This window comes from Petromyzon marinus, chromosome 25, assembly GCF_048934315.1.
Source record: "Petromyzon marinus isolate PM22_M1 ecotype Great Lakes invasive population chromosome 25, UKy_Petmar_22M1.pri1.0, whole genome shotgun sequence".
In the NCBI taxonomy this organism is placed as follows: Eukaryota; Metazoa; Chordata; class Hyperoartia; order Petromyzontiformes; family Petromyzontidae; genus Petromyzon; species Petromyzon marinus.
In genome coordinates, this window is record NC_133691.1 from 9,941,151 (window position 1) to 9,959,238 (window position 18,088).

The 18,088-nt window shown below is 45.2% G+C and overlaps 2 protein-coding genes across 5 annotated transcripts in view; both read left to right on the forward strand.

The window, feature by feature from the left end:
• LOC116945862 (copine-2-like) overlaps positions 1–4,395 on the forward strand; it is a 63,461-nt gene extending 59,066 nt beyond the window's left edge. For all 4 annotated transcript variants that reach the window (XM_076069701.1, XM_076069703.1, XM_076069702.1 and 1 more), the window contains one exon: positions 1,710–4,395. In XM_076069701.1, the coding sequence (XP_075925816.1) occupies positions 1,710–1,820 (111 nt within the window). In that variant the 3' untranslated portion in view covers positions 1,821–4,395. The remainder of the gene's footprint in view (positions 1–1,709) is intronic.
• Positions 4,396–12,475: 8,080 nt separating this feature from the next.
• Positions 12,476–18,088, forward strand: part of CPNE6 (copine 6) — a 28,851-nt gene continuing 23,238 nt past the window's right edge. Inside the window, exon 1 of the mRNA XM_032960469.2 lies at positions 12,476–13,753. Within this exon, the coding sequence (XP_032816360.2) occupies positions 13,464–13,753 (290 nt within the window). The 5' untranslated portion in view covers positions 12,476–13,463. The remainder of the gene's footprint in view (positions 13,754–18,088) is intronic.

Here is an 18,088-nt window from a genome sequence, read left to right on the forward strand (position 1 = left end):
TTTTCATGGAGAAATTTGAGACTGACGCCATCCAGACTGCCACTCTGCGCCCAACCTTATGGAAGAGGTACGTGGATGACACTTTTGTCATCTGGCCACATGGCCGGCCTGCTCTAGACCAATTCTTCGACCACATCAATTCCATACACCCAGCCATCAGATTTACCATGGAAGTCGAAATAGATGGCAAGATACCTTTTTTGGATGTCCTAATTAAAAAGAGACCTGATGGTTCAATGAGCCACTCTGTCTACAGGAAAGCTACCCATACGGATGCTTATCTGAAACCGGATTCCCACCACCATCCATCACAGAAGAATTCTCTCATCAAGACTCTGTATCATAGAGCCCAATGCATATCCGACCAGGAACACATAAGCAGTGAACTCAAGCACGTACACCAAGCTCTTAGGGCTAATGGTTACTCCGACTATACAATCCGCAAAGCTATCACTCAAACCATGAAGAAGAACCCTCTTGAGGAGCCTTTCAAAACCATCACTTTACCCTACATTGCTGGGATCACAAAAAAGATCTCCAAAATCTTGAATAAACACAAGATCCAGGTCCGTTTCAACACATTACATAAAATCCGTGATCTGGTTCCGTCTGTAAAAGATGTGATTCCGGACATACAATACCCTGGTGTCTACAAACTAAGTTGCCTCTGTGGTAGTAGTTACATTGGAGAAACCAAACGCCATATCTCGGACCGCATTCGTGAACATAAAGCAGACCTTAAACACGGTAGGACCAACACCTCGGCCGTAGCAGATCATTGTTCTAATTCAGTAGGCTCACATGCCATTGACTTTTCCAAGACGGAGGTTCTTTGTAAGCCATCTGGCTTCCATGAGAGATTCGTTCATGAGGCTATCCACATATACAAGCACAGAGACAATTTCAACCGAGAAGATGGATTCTATCTTAGCAATCATTGGAAAGATTTGATAAATCATTTCAGTTCTTGATTGATTGTTCACGCTTACAGTGGCTTTCAGACAGCATACATAAAAACAAATTTCGTCTCCCCCCTCCTCTTTTCAAAAAATAGATGGACTAGTCCTGGGCAAACTGCCAATCGTTGCGCGTGACGCAAACGTTATTTTTTTATATAAATAAATAAATAAATATGCCGTTTTCAAAATAAATTTATGCAAACCGACACACCTGATGATGACCGTTTGAGTTATGGTCGAAACGTCGTGAGAATTTTTTATTGTTTTATATATATTTTGTTATTTTGTTGTTTCTCTTCAACGTGACTTTACCGAAAAAACTAAGAATATAAGTGTTTATTGTTTAAAAATAAATCCATTGTACAGGGGTCACCCAACAGAGTTGCTTGTTGTTCAGGTCCGTAGATCGCCTGCTAATCAATAAAATAATTTCGTCAATATTTTGTTCTATGAGGAATAACTGAGTTTCAAGACTCTCTGTCTGCTTTTGAGAATGTATTTCTGTACTGCTTCCTCTTGGCCACCTTGCAGCCAGGCTGAAGGCTCTTCTGTCTATAATTAACTCTCACTCGATTAAATGTCTTAAATTACATTTTTTAAAGATTTCATCTGATCTTCTCTGGCCTTTATCTTCCTGCTCGCAACCATCTCACTCCTGCACATGAACCGATCTCATCCCTCCATCTCCACGGTGGTTTGGACGTATTGTATAAAATAAAATAAATCTGCGACTCCTGGTCGTGTATGCAGGCCGCCAAGGAGGAGCTGGCCAAGAGCGTCCTGGCTGAGCTCCCCGGTCAAGTGGTGCAGTACTTCCGTCAGAGAAACCTGTCTCCGATCAACTCGACGCACACCGACTGACCCTGTCCCAAGGAACCTCACCATCTGCTGGGAGACTCAACGTGGCCTGTGCTCTTGCCAATTCACTCAAACAAAGCTGGTTTTTCCTGGAATCTTGCGGTGAAAACAAACCAAAACGAAAAAGTGTTATCCTTGTTACAATATTTGGTACTTTTTATGTCGCTATTTTATATGTTGGAGCCCGTTAATTTTAGTTTTGCACCTCCGAATTTTTATTCGTCAAGAGTCAGCGACGATCTTCAGCGTTTGCCCCGACACTAGGCTCACGGCCGTAAATATTTCAAGCATGCTTCGTCCCGTAACACTAAAGGATGGAACTGCCCATGCTTTAATGACGTCGCTCATATTTGTAGGTACAGGTTTTACTGGTAGGAACCTCCTGGTTACACCAGCCCACAGGGGATTTTTGTGTCTGTCCGTCGTGCATCCACAATTTGGAGGGGTGGGGCTGGGTGGAGAGTGGAGGGTGAAATGGGGCTGGGTGGGAAGGGTGGGGAGGGGCTGGTTTGTGCCCGCCCTCACAGTCGAACATATTTGCGGAATACACCACGTGGTGCCGCCGTTGACCCTGGCCATTGACCGAACAACCCAACGTACCTACCAGCTCCCTCCACAGGAATTTGTTTCTTGTCTCCACTAATAAATAAAGTTCTCCAGATTGTATTTCTGTTCTATTGTTTTGCTGTCGCAGCTGCCCTCTCTCCACTGGACACAGTTTTCCTGCTGCCCCCTTCTCGTCCCCCACCTGTAATATTTGCTGTTCCCGTAATGCAGGTGCTGGGGAAAGGTTGCAGTGTGTTAACGATGACTGTAATTTGTTCTTAACTGCGCCGGAGTATCAATGGCGTCAGTGGAGATGAGGGGGGATATTCACACATTCTGAACTCAATGCCAAACAAGGGTGTTGGTGTCTGACTGTTTCCCTGGGGGAGAAAACCAACACTGGAGGTTTTGTCGGGAACACCTCGTGGTGGTTCACGCGTCGGTCACTTCCAGTGGTGTCTTTCCTCGCTGCGACTGCACTTTGTCCGTACGCGATCTCGCGCGCGGTGTGACGTTTAACGGTGCCGCCGTGCAAACTCTGCTCCATTTGTGAGGGGAGGGTGACTCCTACAAAAGTGTTTAGGCGATTTCACACGCGCCATAGTTGCTTAACTCCTGCTCATGAACGGGTGTCGCTTGAACGCAAGCTGCGCGATGGAATCATTGAGCCACTTTCACAAGAGCAAGGCGGTAAGGCTTTGCCGTTAGCCGACGTTGTCAATCGCCGTTTGATTTGAGACGGGGGGGCAGCGGCAACATCGGGTTTTACCCGTCGTCTGCGCCTCGCCGCGGGTGCTGTGTGAGAATGATGAGTGCCGTGTAAATGTCACTCGAGTGTAAAATGTTTCATTTACGCTAGATTGTTTCCGTCATGTACTTGTATTGTTAATAATGTAATTTTTGTAAGCGCTCTGTCAAGTGTAACTTTAAATCAGTAGGCTCGGCATTGTGGCGCTGAATGGCTCGTGACGGTAGCGTCGGTTGCTAATGATGACCCTTTGTATACCGTAACGAGAATATGTGTAACAATTACTATGCTTGGTTGTAAAAAAGCATTTTGTTTCTTTTTTAATGCAAGGAATTCCATTCGCTTTTTTTTACATACTGCAGTTGATGAGGAAATTGGGTTCAAGTGAGTTAACGAGACCAATATTTTTCGTCCTGTTTTGCTTAATGCACTCAGTCAGCGTCAGCGCCTGACCTCCGCTAATGGAAACGTTCAACATCGTGGCAAGACAGGTCGAGTTGGGTCGAGCGTAGCAGCCTCTTTGTTCTGCGTTAACGCCGCATTGCAGGACAACCTCCTGCCGAATGTTGGAGGCTACACAAGGGTTTGTCATCCCTCCCGCTGAGTTTAAAAATAGTCCGAGTGATTAATGCTCCAGGCGGCGGCCCTGGGTTCGCTCCACTGTGATCCTTTTCAAAGTGTAAATTGCGCACGCGCGTGCACACCAAATGCGACAGCGTCCTCAACGTTCGTACGCAAGTGCGTGCCATCATCGTTATGCATGAGCTGTACTTTTTTTCATTGTGTCATCATCATGCTGGTCTTAATTGTATCACGAGAAAAAGAGAGAGAGACGAAAAAGTACCTGAATTACATTTGTTTTTATTCTGTACAGTCACACACACACACTGTGGCCAATGTAATGTTCAGCCAAAGCATGCCTTTGTTGACATTCAAAGCCGCAGCAGCAATGAATGGCATGAGACTCGCCACTCGAAAATGTTTTGTACAAATGTTGCCAAGTCGTGGCCTCTATCGAGCAGTGTTCTTTATTTCCCTTTGTCTTTATGCAATGGGATCTTTGCTTTGTTCCGAAGTTGTGATCGAAAGTTGAGTAAGACACCAATTTGCTGAAATGGAAAAGAATCGGAACATAAAAAATGGTAAAAAAAACAATAAAAAATGTTAACTGACATTTATGTTCATAATCAATTTTAATCTTTATACGCCAAGAAAGGCTTTTTCCAACGATGTTTACAGTGGTGAGGTGTTTTGTTCCTTTATTAAAGTTCTTTGGCAAAAATGCCTCCGCTTCTGTTGTGTTTTAGTTGGGAGGGGAGAGTGGTAAAGAATGTTGAGTTGGCTATGAGCCCTGATAGGAGATTCAGACAATGACAAAGATCCCCCCCATATGGCCTTAGCAGACTGGAGGAGCAAGTGATGTTCGTGAGTAGCACCGATAAAGGCCGGCACGGCACACGAGGGGTGGCCAGAACCACGCACGGCCGCGTTTGTCTCCCGAGTTGCAATATATACACACCGCACGAGCTACTACTTTGAGGCTGAGTCGACCTAGGGGAGGCCCAGCAACGGTTCAGATAATCGTCACAGGTGTTGACCGTGATAATCGAACCCGTGTCGCCGGGTTCGTAGCGCAGCGCTCATAACCGCTGCACCACCACTCCCTAAAAAGGGCTCGCCAATCAGCACTTGAATGTGTTTTTTATTCCGTCCATGTGGCACCACTTCCAGAAAGCCTTCAAGATGTTTTTGATGGCATGACAGAGCATATGCTTCGCAGAAACAGTCGATTGCATTTGTACATTCAGATAAAACAATTATCGAAAGCACTTTAATTCCATCATTTTAAAATATGACGTTTCTTTACAGAAAGTGACGGTAAAAAAATAAATCAACGCAGCACAGTGTTACGTCCGTGCGTGACGTCACTGCAAAGAGCCCCCCCCCCCTTCATTAATATTCATGCCCGCGTGTAAATTTACACTAACGTACAAGAAGGTCGTGCACTCCACATGCCGCACCCCCTCATTAATAATCATGAGCGGGTGACGTCACTCCACATGCCGCACCCCTCCACAATAACCATGAGCGGGTGACGTCACTCCACAGGCCGCACCCCTCCACAATAATCATGAGCGGGTGACGTCACTCCCCATGCCGCACCCCTCCACAATAACCATGAGCAGGTGACGTCACTCCACATGCCGCACCCCTCCACAATAACCATGAGCGGGTGACGTCACTCCACATGCCGCACCCCTCCACAATAACCATGAGGGGGTGATGTTACTCCACATGCCGCACCCCTTTCCTCATGAATATTCATGAGCGGGTGACGTCACTCCACATGCCGCACTCCTCCCCAATAACCATTAGCGGGTGATGTCACTCCACATGGGGCACCCCCCCCTCATTAATAATCATGAGCTGAACAATTTTTATATTGAATAGTTCAGATTTACTGCAATATACACTCGTCCTCGGACGGGCAAATAAGCTAGCTTTAAATTAACAGACATGTTTCGATTTAAAGCTTTCGTGACTGCAAGGATTCATCTTCTTTGGTTCTTTCGGTAAAGTCACGTAGAATGAGAATAAAATAATAAAATAACAATAAAATTCTCACGACGTTTCGGCCACAAGGCCACTTGTGTTGTGGCCGAAACGTCGTGAGAATTGTATTGTTATTTTATTAATTTATTGCTTTATTCTCATTCTACGTGACTTTACCGAAAGAACCAAAGAAGATAACAGACATGTATTTCTGACATGCTATTTGCAAACTCATTCTAGAATTGATTTTTGTGTTTTGTTTATTGTCCTTCCCCCGCATCTCAGATTTGCACGGTTGGCTATGTACAGTGTGAAAGAAGTTCAACACACATTAAGGCTGGTTATAATTATTACAGGGCTGTAAATACATCAGCAATAATGTGGTCTCGCAAACCTACTTATTCACGGGCCTTATCGTTCCAAGCTGCGCTTCTGAGTGCGGAACAAGAAAACCTCTTAAAATCTATTTCCCAAGCGGTCTGATCCTTGGCAAGTACACAAACAGAACCTGATTTTAATCGTAAGTCCAGGAGACAGAGGAACGAGCATAGCCAATGCATACATCTATCAGCGTCAGCTTCTGCTTTGAACGTAGATAGATGGTCAATGTTGAGCAGGATGACACGATATTCACATGGCCCAGTCGTAGTGCGTGCACCGCTTTCTTTTTGCAGAGAGGTTCACCGTTTGAATCAAGCGGCCGCCTTAATTAATTATTACTGCGGGGGTATATTTACTGCGGTGGACCCATCAAGTTTCCGTGACGTAATTCGCAAGAGTAGGGCCATTGTGTGCCGGTGTCATCCAAATTGGAAATTTGAACAGTTGATTTACTCAATTATAATATACATCGCAGTCATCACCCCGACTGTTGCAACGTCTTGGCAGGACCCTCCTTACAACGAATCGTGAGACTTGGTTGAGGGCTCTTCTGCATAAACAAGCGTAACAACAACAATGAATAACGCAACTCGGCACTTTGGGCACACGCTCCCACGATGTCCCCGCACTGAGCGGATGTCATCTCGCCGTATCCATCTCTTCCGACTTCCCATGAATTTTAACCAACATCACTTGGGGGCCGTCCATAAATGACGTCACGCACCTAGGGGGGGGGGGTGGGGTCAGACATTTGTGACGATGTGTGACGAGGGGGAACGGTTTGAGAAATGTGACGTCACATCAAATGCGCAACTTTAAATAAAGACAACACGTTCTACTGAATTAAATAGACTTTTTTTAAATAAATGTTTTCTCCTAAAACATCAGAGTGCAGCGGCACATAAAATACGCACTACGATGACAATAGTTTAAAGCGATTTGGAGCATGTTTTAAATATTTGAGGGTGGTTCTGACTTTTTGTGACGCCGTGTGACGAGGGGGGAGGTCAAAAATCGTCCAAAATCGCGTGACGTCATTTATGGACGGCCCCTTGCTCGATAGTGCGACTCGAGCAGCGAAACCTCGCAGGTCGACGACTCCTGTTCGCAGGCTAAAGCACGTGTCCGGCGGATGATGTTGCTCAGGCAATGTGATGACGGGCTTGGCATGGTATATCCCATCACTGTAGAGTTTCCCCAACCGCTTTAGGCTAATTATTTTTGCAGTTACGTGCGTAAGGGTGTTTTAATAAGTAATATTTTTAAAAACTTTTTTTAACAGGCTTTTTATGAAATGTACCGTACTAGTAATGTAAGAACTCCACGACTCCAGGAAGTGGCCCCGAAGCTTGCCACAACGTAAGGGGACCGTGGTGATTTACAGCCAACGTCAGTTGAGCGTGGACAATTACACCCAAACCGAAACATAACATTTAAAAAAAATTAAAATATATTTTTTTATGATAGAATATAGTATTGTCTCCAGACATAAGTATACCAAGTTTGCAGTCGATACCACATTGGGAAGCGGGTTAAAATTGAGTTACAAGATTTGAAGATACAACGACAACAACAACAGACAGAGTGAGTTAAATGAAAGCATGTAATAATAATTTTAAAAACAGAAACTCCCTGAATGTGACATTGCCACAAGGTAAAGAACAGGTTCAACCTTTTAGGCGGTAGCTCGAGTCTTCACGCACAGCATAATGCGTACAGCACAAAGTCTTCGGTAAAGTTTTCATGAAATTAGAGCATCTCATGACTCAAATTAGTTTTGTTAAGTGGGACCTATTTGCGGAGCTGTTTTATCGCACTTTGTCAATCCACTACCGAATATGAAGGCCTCTTCGGGGCCGTCCATAAATGACGTCACACGATTTTGGACGATTTTTGACCCCCCCCCCCCCCTTCGTCACACGGCGTCACAGAAAGTCAGAACCCCCCCTCAAATATGGCGTCACAAAGCTCTGCCCCCCCCCCAAAAAAAAACCATGCTTCAAATCGCTTTAAACTATTGTCATTGTAGTGCGTATTTAATGTGCCGCTGCACTATGATGTTGTAGGAGAAATGATCTATTAAATAGTCAATCTAATTAAGTTGTCTATATTTATTTAAAGTTGCGCATTTTGATTTTTACGTCACATTTCTCAAAACCACCCCTTCTCGTCACATCATCGTCACAAATGTCTGACCCCCCCCCCCCCCCCCCGAGGTGCGTGACATCATTTATGGACGGCCCCTTCACCCGTATGCATCACCACGCTGGTCAGTGTTGGTTGGTGAAGATGGTGGCCCAGGACCGGTTCAGATAAAACTCGCCACTGATGTCGGTCATGGCGAGGAATCGAACTTTGGACGCGAGTTGCACAAACCACTGCTGCTCTCCACGTGCAGTACTGTATCGCACTTACAAGAGGGTTTAACAGGTTTCACCGTCAGTGGCTTGTGGAGCAAGTGCCCTTCTGTTTACAGAGCTGAGACGACAGTTGAAATTTGACAATACGATGGTGCGGGGGGGGGGGAATCTATCTACAGGACAACCGCAGTTGAAATTCCATACAAAGTGGCACTCATTTGTAATAATAATAATAATTGATAGAGCACCCTTAAACAATCGTTCTCAGGGCGCTAATCAATGAGACGATGCGCTCAGTCCACTCGCCCAGATTTGAGCTCGCAACCTTCTGAGCGCGAGGCACGACGCTTCACCACCCAGCCAGATGTACAGGGTGCTCCAGATGTCTTGTGACCCCTATTTATTTTTAATTCTCTAAAACTTAACTTTTTTTACGTGAGATTTAATGAAAACAGATATATAAATATGCAAAGGAACAATGTTAGGGGTCAAAATTAATTGGGGGTCACGTGACATCTGAACCACCCTGTACACTACGAGTACTGGAGCGGTGGTATTTTGTTCGTGGGCATACCTAAGAAGACGATGTGATGGTATTACTTTGCTCTTCTGACGCTAAGCATGGCAGCTCGTCTCGAGGCAGACGATGGATGTTGGATCACGCCGATATTCATGAAGCTCACCGAGCTGTGAGCTGATGGCAGTCCCGTAAGTGGAGTCGTGAACCCGTCTGTGCGGATCGCATTAAGTGCTATCCTCTTGTTTGGTTCTTTCGGTAAAGTCACGTAGAAACAGGACTGTCCAGAAGACAGTGCTTGACAGTCCTGTTTCTTCAAGTGAGGACGGCTACTTGTGTTGTGGCCGAAACGTCGTGAGAATTTCATTGTTTTATTTTATTATTTTATTCTCATTCTACATGACTTTACCGAAAGAACCAAAGAAGATGAATCCTTGCAGTCACGAAAGCTTTAAATCGAAAAGTGCTATCCTCTTTACCGAAAGAGCTAAGAATATGCTATCCTCTTGTTTATTGCTACTCTGGCTGTGTTTCAACCGGAAAGCAAAAACACCCATTACTGAAAGAAAACTGGCTAAACAATTCGGGACAATGCCTTCATTAAATACAAGTCTTGAGAGAGTCGGTGAGGCTTTCCTTAATTATATCTGTACCGTCATGGATAAAAAAAACCATAGACACCGACAGTGGAAATTGAGCCAAGGGCTGAACATTTCGCATGCTTGAACACACACAGTGAATATACAGTGAGAGAGAAAGGAATGTCATGGGTTATGAGGGAAGAAGCACAAATCAGAGACAGCAGATGGACTGATAATGATTAAATATAACAACAGGGGTTGGGTAGAACACAATCTCTACAGGGTGGGCCAGATGTCTTGTGACCCCCCCCCCCCCCAATTAATTGGCCCCAAACATATTTTCCCTTTGCATATTCCTTTCCGTTTGAAATAAACCTCACTTAAAATATATTGTTGGTTCTTTCGGTAAAGTCACGTAGAAGGAAAACAATAAAATAATAAAAATATAAAACAATAAAATTCTCACGACGTTTCGACTGCAACACAAGCAACCATCATCAGGTGTTAAACCACACCTGATGATGTCGTGATAATTTATTGTTTTATATTTTTATTATTTTATTGTTTCCCTTCTACGTGACTTTACCGAAAGAACCAAGAATATGAATCGCTGCAGTCACGAAAGCTTTAAATTAAAATTTATATTAAGTTTTAGAGAATCAAATGGGGGTCCCAAGACATCTGGACCACCCGTGAGATGGGAGGATGGCTGATCGACGAGACTGGTGACGGACTTTGTAGCCACAGGAGTTAACGACCACCGAGGAGATGGAGCCATTGAGATCAGTTTATGCACAGGAGTGAGATGGATGGAAGCAGCACTGGCCCGTAAGGCATGGCGATGGCAAGGAGATGTTTTCATCCAGCAGCGGCTAATTATGATGCTGACTATCATTGCATCTTGTTAGGGCACTTAACTTCGTGGTTGCTGGTTATTTTATGTTTTATTGGCAAGTGTACAGTGTTCTGTTGAAGACGCGTAATGCGAAATATGTTATTTAAACAATTCTAGACAAGACGGACAAGACAAGCAACCCACACTAGAGCCCCAAGCCCGAGTGGAATGAAATAAACTTCAGTGTGAAGACACGACATACATAGCAACTGGTTTGTAAAGGGGTTTGTTTCCCACCTCGCTCCACATTTCACTCTAACAATGTCTCACCTCTACGTGACACATATATATGCGTTACCAAAGCATGACAAGTTATGACATGACAAGGTATGCCTGACCAAACTGGCGATAGTTGTCATCGCCTTATCTCCAAACAGCATGACGACACAACGGTCGGCAAAGGAATCAAAGGCCTGCGTGTGCTGGGAGGGCACCGTGGAGGGATTTTGAAGCGAACAAAGTATCCAATTTGGTTTGGTGCTCAAATCAATGCTGTTTATTTGACTAATGAAGAATTTATAAATATCAATCGGTCACACGAACAAATATGCATCTTTTATAAAATGTTATCCTGCACAAAACTAGGACATGTATTTACTATTTTCTCTCGTTTGTATTCTGTGTACTCTCTGTACAGTATTTTGTTCCAACTGTGTTGTAGGTGCCATGTGACAAAGTGTTCATGTGCTCGAGAACAGCTGGTGAGGGGAGATATCAAAGAGTTCCTTCAGTGACCACTTCAGAATCAGATAATCTTTATCGAGACTGGAGGAAGAATCCGATGAGCTATGAAGCTCTTTTTCACAGATGTCCAGTTTGGACGGGTCAGCAAGTTACTTCAAGTGGCGTATGGTCCACATGCCAGAGGGCACTCGGCATACATCCTACCTACACAAATAATAAACAATAAATCGCCTGGCAGTCAAAATGCTAATAATAGGGGTTTTCCCCTTTTTCTGGCAACAAAACTGAATCATGTGTGCATTAACCACAATACTTGTGGTCAAAATGCAAACAAAAAAAAACTATGATAATATATGCATTGTCCTTGAAACTAATTGGTCCACACCAAGGGACGGCTTTCTTTTGAGCCTCGTATCAATTGGTGCTCGAGCAGAGGACGCCAAAAGGCGTACAGCTCAAAGACAATGCCACTATCAAAGTAATGAGGGCTCGGAGGTAAGCATCTACACCATTAGACCTCCTTTGCCAGTACCAACATATAATAATAGGGGTTTTTCCCTATTATTATATGAAGTCAAAATGCTATTAATGATCTGAGTTGGAATTTTACCAAATTTAAGGAGAAAGAAAATATAACGTGACGTGATTTCTGTAAAGACATGAATGACCTATCTGAGACCATAAACTTGCTACACTTGATAATCTAGTTTTTAATTGTGGTGGTGTCTGAAACCTGGACTTGGGCTCAGCACCTAAATGGTGCTAGCTTATTAAGTGGACCCCTGAAGCGAAATATGTTCCTTCGTAAAGGTTTCTCCCACGTCCGATCAAATCAAAACCTGTGAATGCTTCGGTCTCCCCGGTGCAGCTTTGAGAGCGCAAGAAATTGTTACATCAGTCAAACGTTATCTTAAAGCGTGTCCCTCATTTCTGGTTGTTGTTCACTCGTGGTCAAAATAATGAAATAGATCTATTATTAACATTCACGTGTGTTTCCTGGCCGCCCTTAATCTCCATATATAGAAAAGGCAAAGTTGTGAATACGTGTGTCTGTTCAAAATGTTTAGCGTACTTTCCGACATGCAACAAACTTGAAGTTTGCCATGTGGGTACTTTCCAGACTGTACACCATGCGAAAATTATAAAAACACAATGGTATTTTTTTTTGGGGGGGGGGGGAGCTCAATAATGCATACATTTTTTGCACGCCAAGTGAGTTGTGATGTCAGATCGGTCATGTGACCCGTGCACGTGGAAGCGTAACGCATTGTATTGTAGTGGGTAGCGCGCTGCGCTGCGGCCACCACCGGTCACGATGATTTGAACCGGTCCTGGGCCTCTCCTAGGTCGACTCAGCCTCAAACGAGTAACTGGTGTGGTGTGCGAACATCGCCACTGGGGAGACAAAGGCGGCCGCCCGTGGTGAATCCAAGTCCCGGGCGATGCCGGGTAGTACGGCTAGTTAAGAATAAGACTGGACAACGAAATATTGATGCTGATTTATGCCGGGCGGCTACAACGCAAGTTAGTTGACAAGCGGAGAGCACCGATGGTTGTATCTGTCAAGCCGTAACAGGCTGGGTCTGTCCCGTCAGCTGTCAGCAGAGAGCCTTCCACACTTCACGTGGCCTCAAGATGCACCGAGTCTGGCGTTGGTGACGTCGACGCCACTTCGTAACGAATCGAGATTGTTGTAAAATAAAGCTAGGATTCATCTATTTTTTTTGGGGAGGGGGGGTCAAATCACGTGAGAACAATGCCGATGTGTGTCGTGTGTAATCCCTCTCTACGCGACGCGGTGAAATAATTGTCATGTGAACGTGCCAGTTTGTTTTGATTGAATAATAACATTGGTCGCAGAATCCCGTTTGTTAAATAAAGGCAGGTCAAAGTGCACGCATATGCAATGGAGTACACCTCTCAGTCATATATGCCCAATATACATCATGAGCGATGGCAAGATTGTACATTATTAGCATGGGAACATAATTATGTGAACGCAATGTAAGAACTGCTTTCGGGTTTATTTCGCTGTACTTATCCCACACCTCCGATTATCACGGTTGGCTACGTACGGTGCGCAGTTCAACGTACGTAAAGTGTTACGAGTGTGTTGTGTCAATACCTGGGTGCTTGTATTGCTTATATTAATATGACCGCACTTGTTATTTTAAATGTTTTTTTCCATGTGCAATGTTGTCTTTGTTAAATTGGCACCAGCGGCTGAGCACTCGAGATTCTGACGCTGAATTTGCATTTTGTGGACAGGGTTAGAGGGAGTCACCATGGGGATATGGAAATTCTACATACCTGTTCATGATGCTATTGTCAAGCACCCACCTTGCAAACCTAACTGACCCAACCACGTACCGGGGAAATACATGAAAGACCCAAGGATTTTTTTATTTTCTTCGATGAGTCATAAAGGTTGGTATTTTCTTTTTCGCCTTCATACATCTCTTGTTGACGGAGAAAAGTTGTGCGTGGGTGAGGCACCGATGCGTCCACTTCCTCGTGCTAATAACGCTTGTCGTCACAGAAGGCAGACCACACTTGCCGACCCGAGGAGCCACTTTCAACCTGGGACTCCGGTGTCTCCTCCGCGCGCTCCTGCATCATCAGCACAGTCGCACGCCACAGAGCTGCGGCGTCAGTGCCTCGAAACAAGCAGGTGAGTTTCAGTTTGTTTGGTGTGTCACACGGATGGGGTTCTGCTTTTGCCAATTCGCTGGCGAATTTGCACGGGAGGTCCGCGGTGCCGTGAGGACAGCAGTGACAAAAAAAACAAACACGGAAAACCATCGATATCGCAGAAAACGAGCGCAGGGTCCTTAGGGAATTTGCACAAGTAACAAACGAGGCATATCGTAAACGAATCACGCGCAAACATGCGGGAGCAAGGGACAGCTGAAATAAGTTGGTTATAGGCCCAAGTCTCCTCTGTGCTTTGGCCTAAGAGGGAAGAGAGGAAGTGATGAGGGGATTGAACAAAGACTGCAGATGAGCGGCAACAGTGTTTAAGGCACGTGGAGCAGCAAGACTTTTTTTTTACAAAACAAAGTTTTAGGAATCAGGGGGCACTTTTGAGGCTACGGGAGAGAGAGAGGAACTAAGTGGCCCTTTAGGTAAATTGTTAGATTTGTTTTAGAGGACCTTTAGGATGAAGACGGCTCAGTGATTGCCTCTGCGGATATCCAGGGGGGACAGGTCAGGTGAAGGGTGAAGTCCCACTCGCCATGTAAACATAAGATATATATTTTTAAATCACATTGCCATAGTCTGTCAGGCAATGTGCCTTTGCAACCAGTGACAATTATAGCAGTCAGTACTGGTTTCTGCAGGCAAATTCGAGATGTGTTATGACTCTCTGAGTCTCACCAGCAGTTAGGCCTGTTAAACGCTGCCACACAAATGCTGCTGAGTGCTGACGTGGTTGCCAGTCGACCCCCAATGAGGGAGTTGACCTCCCTAGTCCTGGGTGCAGTGGCTCCCAACAACAGTTCTGGACCCACGGACCCCACCGCCAAACACTCAAAACAATTTTCGCCAACCACCGTACGTACACCAAACTATTTTCAGGACAGGATTAAAACTACTCTAAAAGCTCCGTAAAGTGTTTATTTAAAAGTCATAGAACTTGCTTTTTCTATAGTTGCCCTTTTGATAGGGTAAAGAGTTGTGCAATTGGCAGTGGGGAATCTGCTGTTTTGTTATTTAAAAAAAACAAGTTGGAAATGCAACAATCCCGCAGACAACTTCCCACGGCCTTGTTGATCACTCATCAGTGGGTGGGGGCCTCATGTGGAGTGACGTCACGCGCCGGACGGACAGACATTTCTGGGTGATTATGGTAGGTAATTTCCTTTAAGGCCGCAGTGTTATTGACATATGTTGAGTTATTTGCTATTTGTGCTTGTGCACCACTGCCAACTCAGCAGTACAGTATAACCAACTAATACTGGTAGGAACCTCCTGGTTTCACCAGCCCACAGGGGATTATTGTGTCCGTCGTGCATACAAAAATGGGAGGGGTGGGGCTAGGTGGAGAGGGAGGGTGGGGAGGGGCTGGGTGGGGAGGGAGGGGCTGGGTGGGGAGGCGAGGGTGGGGAGGGGCTGGGTGGGGAGGGTGGGGAGGGACTGGGTGGGGAGGGGAGGGTGGGGAGGGGCTGGGTGGGGAGGGTGGGGCTGGGTGGGGAGGCGAGGGTGGGGAGGGGCTGGGTGGGGAGGGTGGGGCTGGGTGGGGAGGGGCTGGTCACCCCGTGGTGCCCTTATAAAACTCAACGTTTGACCTACTCACGCTGGCTTGTGCCCGCCCTCACAGTCGGGCATATTTGCGGAATACACCACGTGCCGCCGTTGACCTTGGCTATTGACCGAGCAACCCAACGTTCCTACCAGCCCCCTCTGCAGTAATGTGTTTTGCGCATAGCCTGGGTGTTAGCCTCTTGTAAACCAATTCCCTTCCATATGCCAAACACTCAATATTTGAATTGGAAAGAAGAAAAAACATCACAATGTAGGGCCTTCCTGAAATAAAGAGTCCTTAGACTCAATCACACTTCCCTGGACAAACATATGGCATACTCAAAATCAGAATATGTATGTCGACTGGAAAAACTCGATGAGCTATGAAGCTCTTTTTTCACATTTGTCCAGTCGGGAGGGACCGGGTCAAAATAGAGGGTACTCCGTAAAGAGAGGCTTTACATTTCCTTGTAAGGCCATGTCTTGGCATTGTCTTTGATACTCTGCTGTTTGTAATTAAGGTTAGCTCACTGCATGCTTACGAAGAACAGTGTGTGTGTTCTCTCGATTGGGTGGCGCAGTAGTTAGTGTAACAACAGCGTTCTTCATTGTAAGGCCCGCGGGCCACTGGTGGCCCCTGGTGGCCTTTAGTGCGGCCCCTGACGTGCGGCATCCGACAATACACAACACGTGAAAACACCCCCTATCGTGCTGTCAAACCCAACAAAGGTATCAAATGTGTGGCGGCCCCTCACACACTGATGTTTTATCTGCGAAAGTGGGCCCCCCCTCTGAAAATGAGTGAAGATCACTGGTGTACAGTATCACTGTACAGGATGATCCCAGACGTCTCGTGACCCCATTGAAGTCTCTAAAGCTTAATATATTTTTTAAGCGAGGTTTAAAGAATATATGCTAAAGGAAAAAGTTAGGAGTCAATTAATTGGGGTCACAAGACATTTGGACCGCCTTGTAATGCACTAGCGAACCCGGCGACCTGAGTCAAATTCTCGGCCCCGGCTTAATTCAGTGGAGAGCGGTAGCAGGACTAGTGCTTGTCCTGTAACTACCCTAGGTCGATTCGGCCTTAGTTCCTGGTGCGGTGTGGACAACATGAGCACTGGGGAGATGAGGATGGCCCAGCGTGGTTCCGGCCAGACCAGCCGTCGACCTAATAATCACTTTCCGGACAAATTTGATCCAGCAGCATTTGTTTAAGCAATCATACTCTGGACAGATTTCGCCCTTCTCGGTCTCATCATCAGATTCAGGCTTGTTCAACAAATGATTTCTTTTGCTGGATTGTGACAAGTAGTGTCGGCTTGGGGTGTCGTCGGGTAACTTAATCCAGCAACGGGTTGACCATGGCATCCTGATCACGATACAGGCTACTAATTCTGCAGATTTTTCTGGCAGAAAAGGTGTTGGTGTTCTGCATGTCAACATCAGAGGGCTTGTGACTAAATTAAGTAAACTAAAACTAGAAGTGGCAAATCTTGACCCGGACATTTTTTGCCTAACAGAAACATTTATCACTCCTGCCGTCAATGACTTGCAGATTACGATTGACAACTACAACCTTTTTCGGCTTGACCGAGGACCTAAAGGAGGTGGAATTGCCATCTATGTTCGTAATACTATTGCATGTTCACTAGCTCACTCCTTGTTTAAAAAATGTTGCTTTGAAGGTTTGGCTCTCAGAATAACTCTCCCAAATAATCAACAGATATTGGTAGTGTGCTGCTATAGACCGCCTTGTGGGAAGGATGTTGAAGCTGCATCGGCACTGAGAGAGCTTTTTGGGGGCCTCCCTAAAGGTGAAATAGTTTTAGTGGGTGATCTAAATTGGAATTGGCTAAACCCGCCGGCCGTGGCCACAAATTTTACAGATAAATTTAACCTGTTTCAATTAATAAATGTCCCCACAAGACCCAACCTAAAAAATCCGGGACAGTCAACTCTGCTTGACGTCCTATTGACAAATGCCCCTCACAATTTCGCACTGACTGGTGTTCTGGGTAATAACCTTAGTGATCACTCCTTCATTTTTGGGGTGAGATCATCAGCCAAACCCAAAGCCCCCCCTAAAATTGTTGAGAAGCACTCTTTGAGGCACTTCAGCACTCAGGCATTTACAAATGATGTGCTTCACTCGGATATTGATAAGGTCTGTGATATCCCCAACCTGACTACGGCTTGGGAGACTTTCAGGTACACGTTTCTCCAAATTCTTAACAAACATGCTCCGTTGGTTAGATTTAAAATAAAAGGCAACCGCCCACCATGGTATGATCCTTTGATTACAAAGCTCATGAAAACTAGGGACAAGGCTTGGGCATGTGCTCAGAAAAGTAATTTGGTAAATGACTGGCTAGAATACAGGATTTTAAGGAATAGATGCGTAAAAAAAATACGGCATGCAAAAAATGCCTACTTTTCCTCCACTCTCCTGGAATCACATGGAAATGCCAGGATTTTTTGGAAAACAATCAAATCTATCAAAAAGGCATCCAAAACAGACAATCTGCCCGTTGAGCTTAACCGAAATGGGGAATATTTTTCAGATCCCCCAAAAATAGTTGACAATTTTAACCTTCATTTTTCTGAAGCTGGTAATCTTTTTGATAATGTATTGGGAGTCACCCCTGCTCCTGCAAATTCCTACACCCTGTCCAAACATTAAACGAATTTAGTTTCCAACCAATCCACGAAAGTAATGTTCTGAAACAACTGTCCTACCTCAAAGGTTCCTCCTCTACCG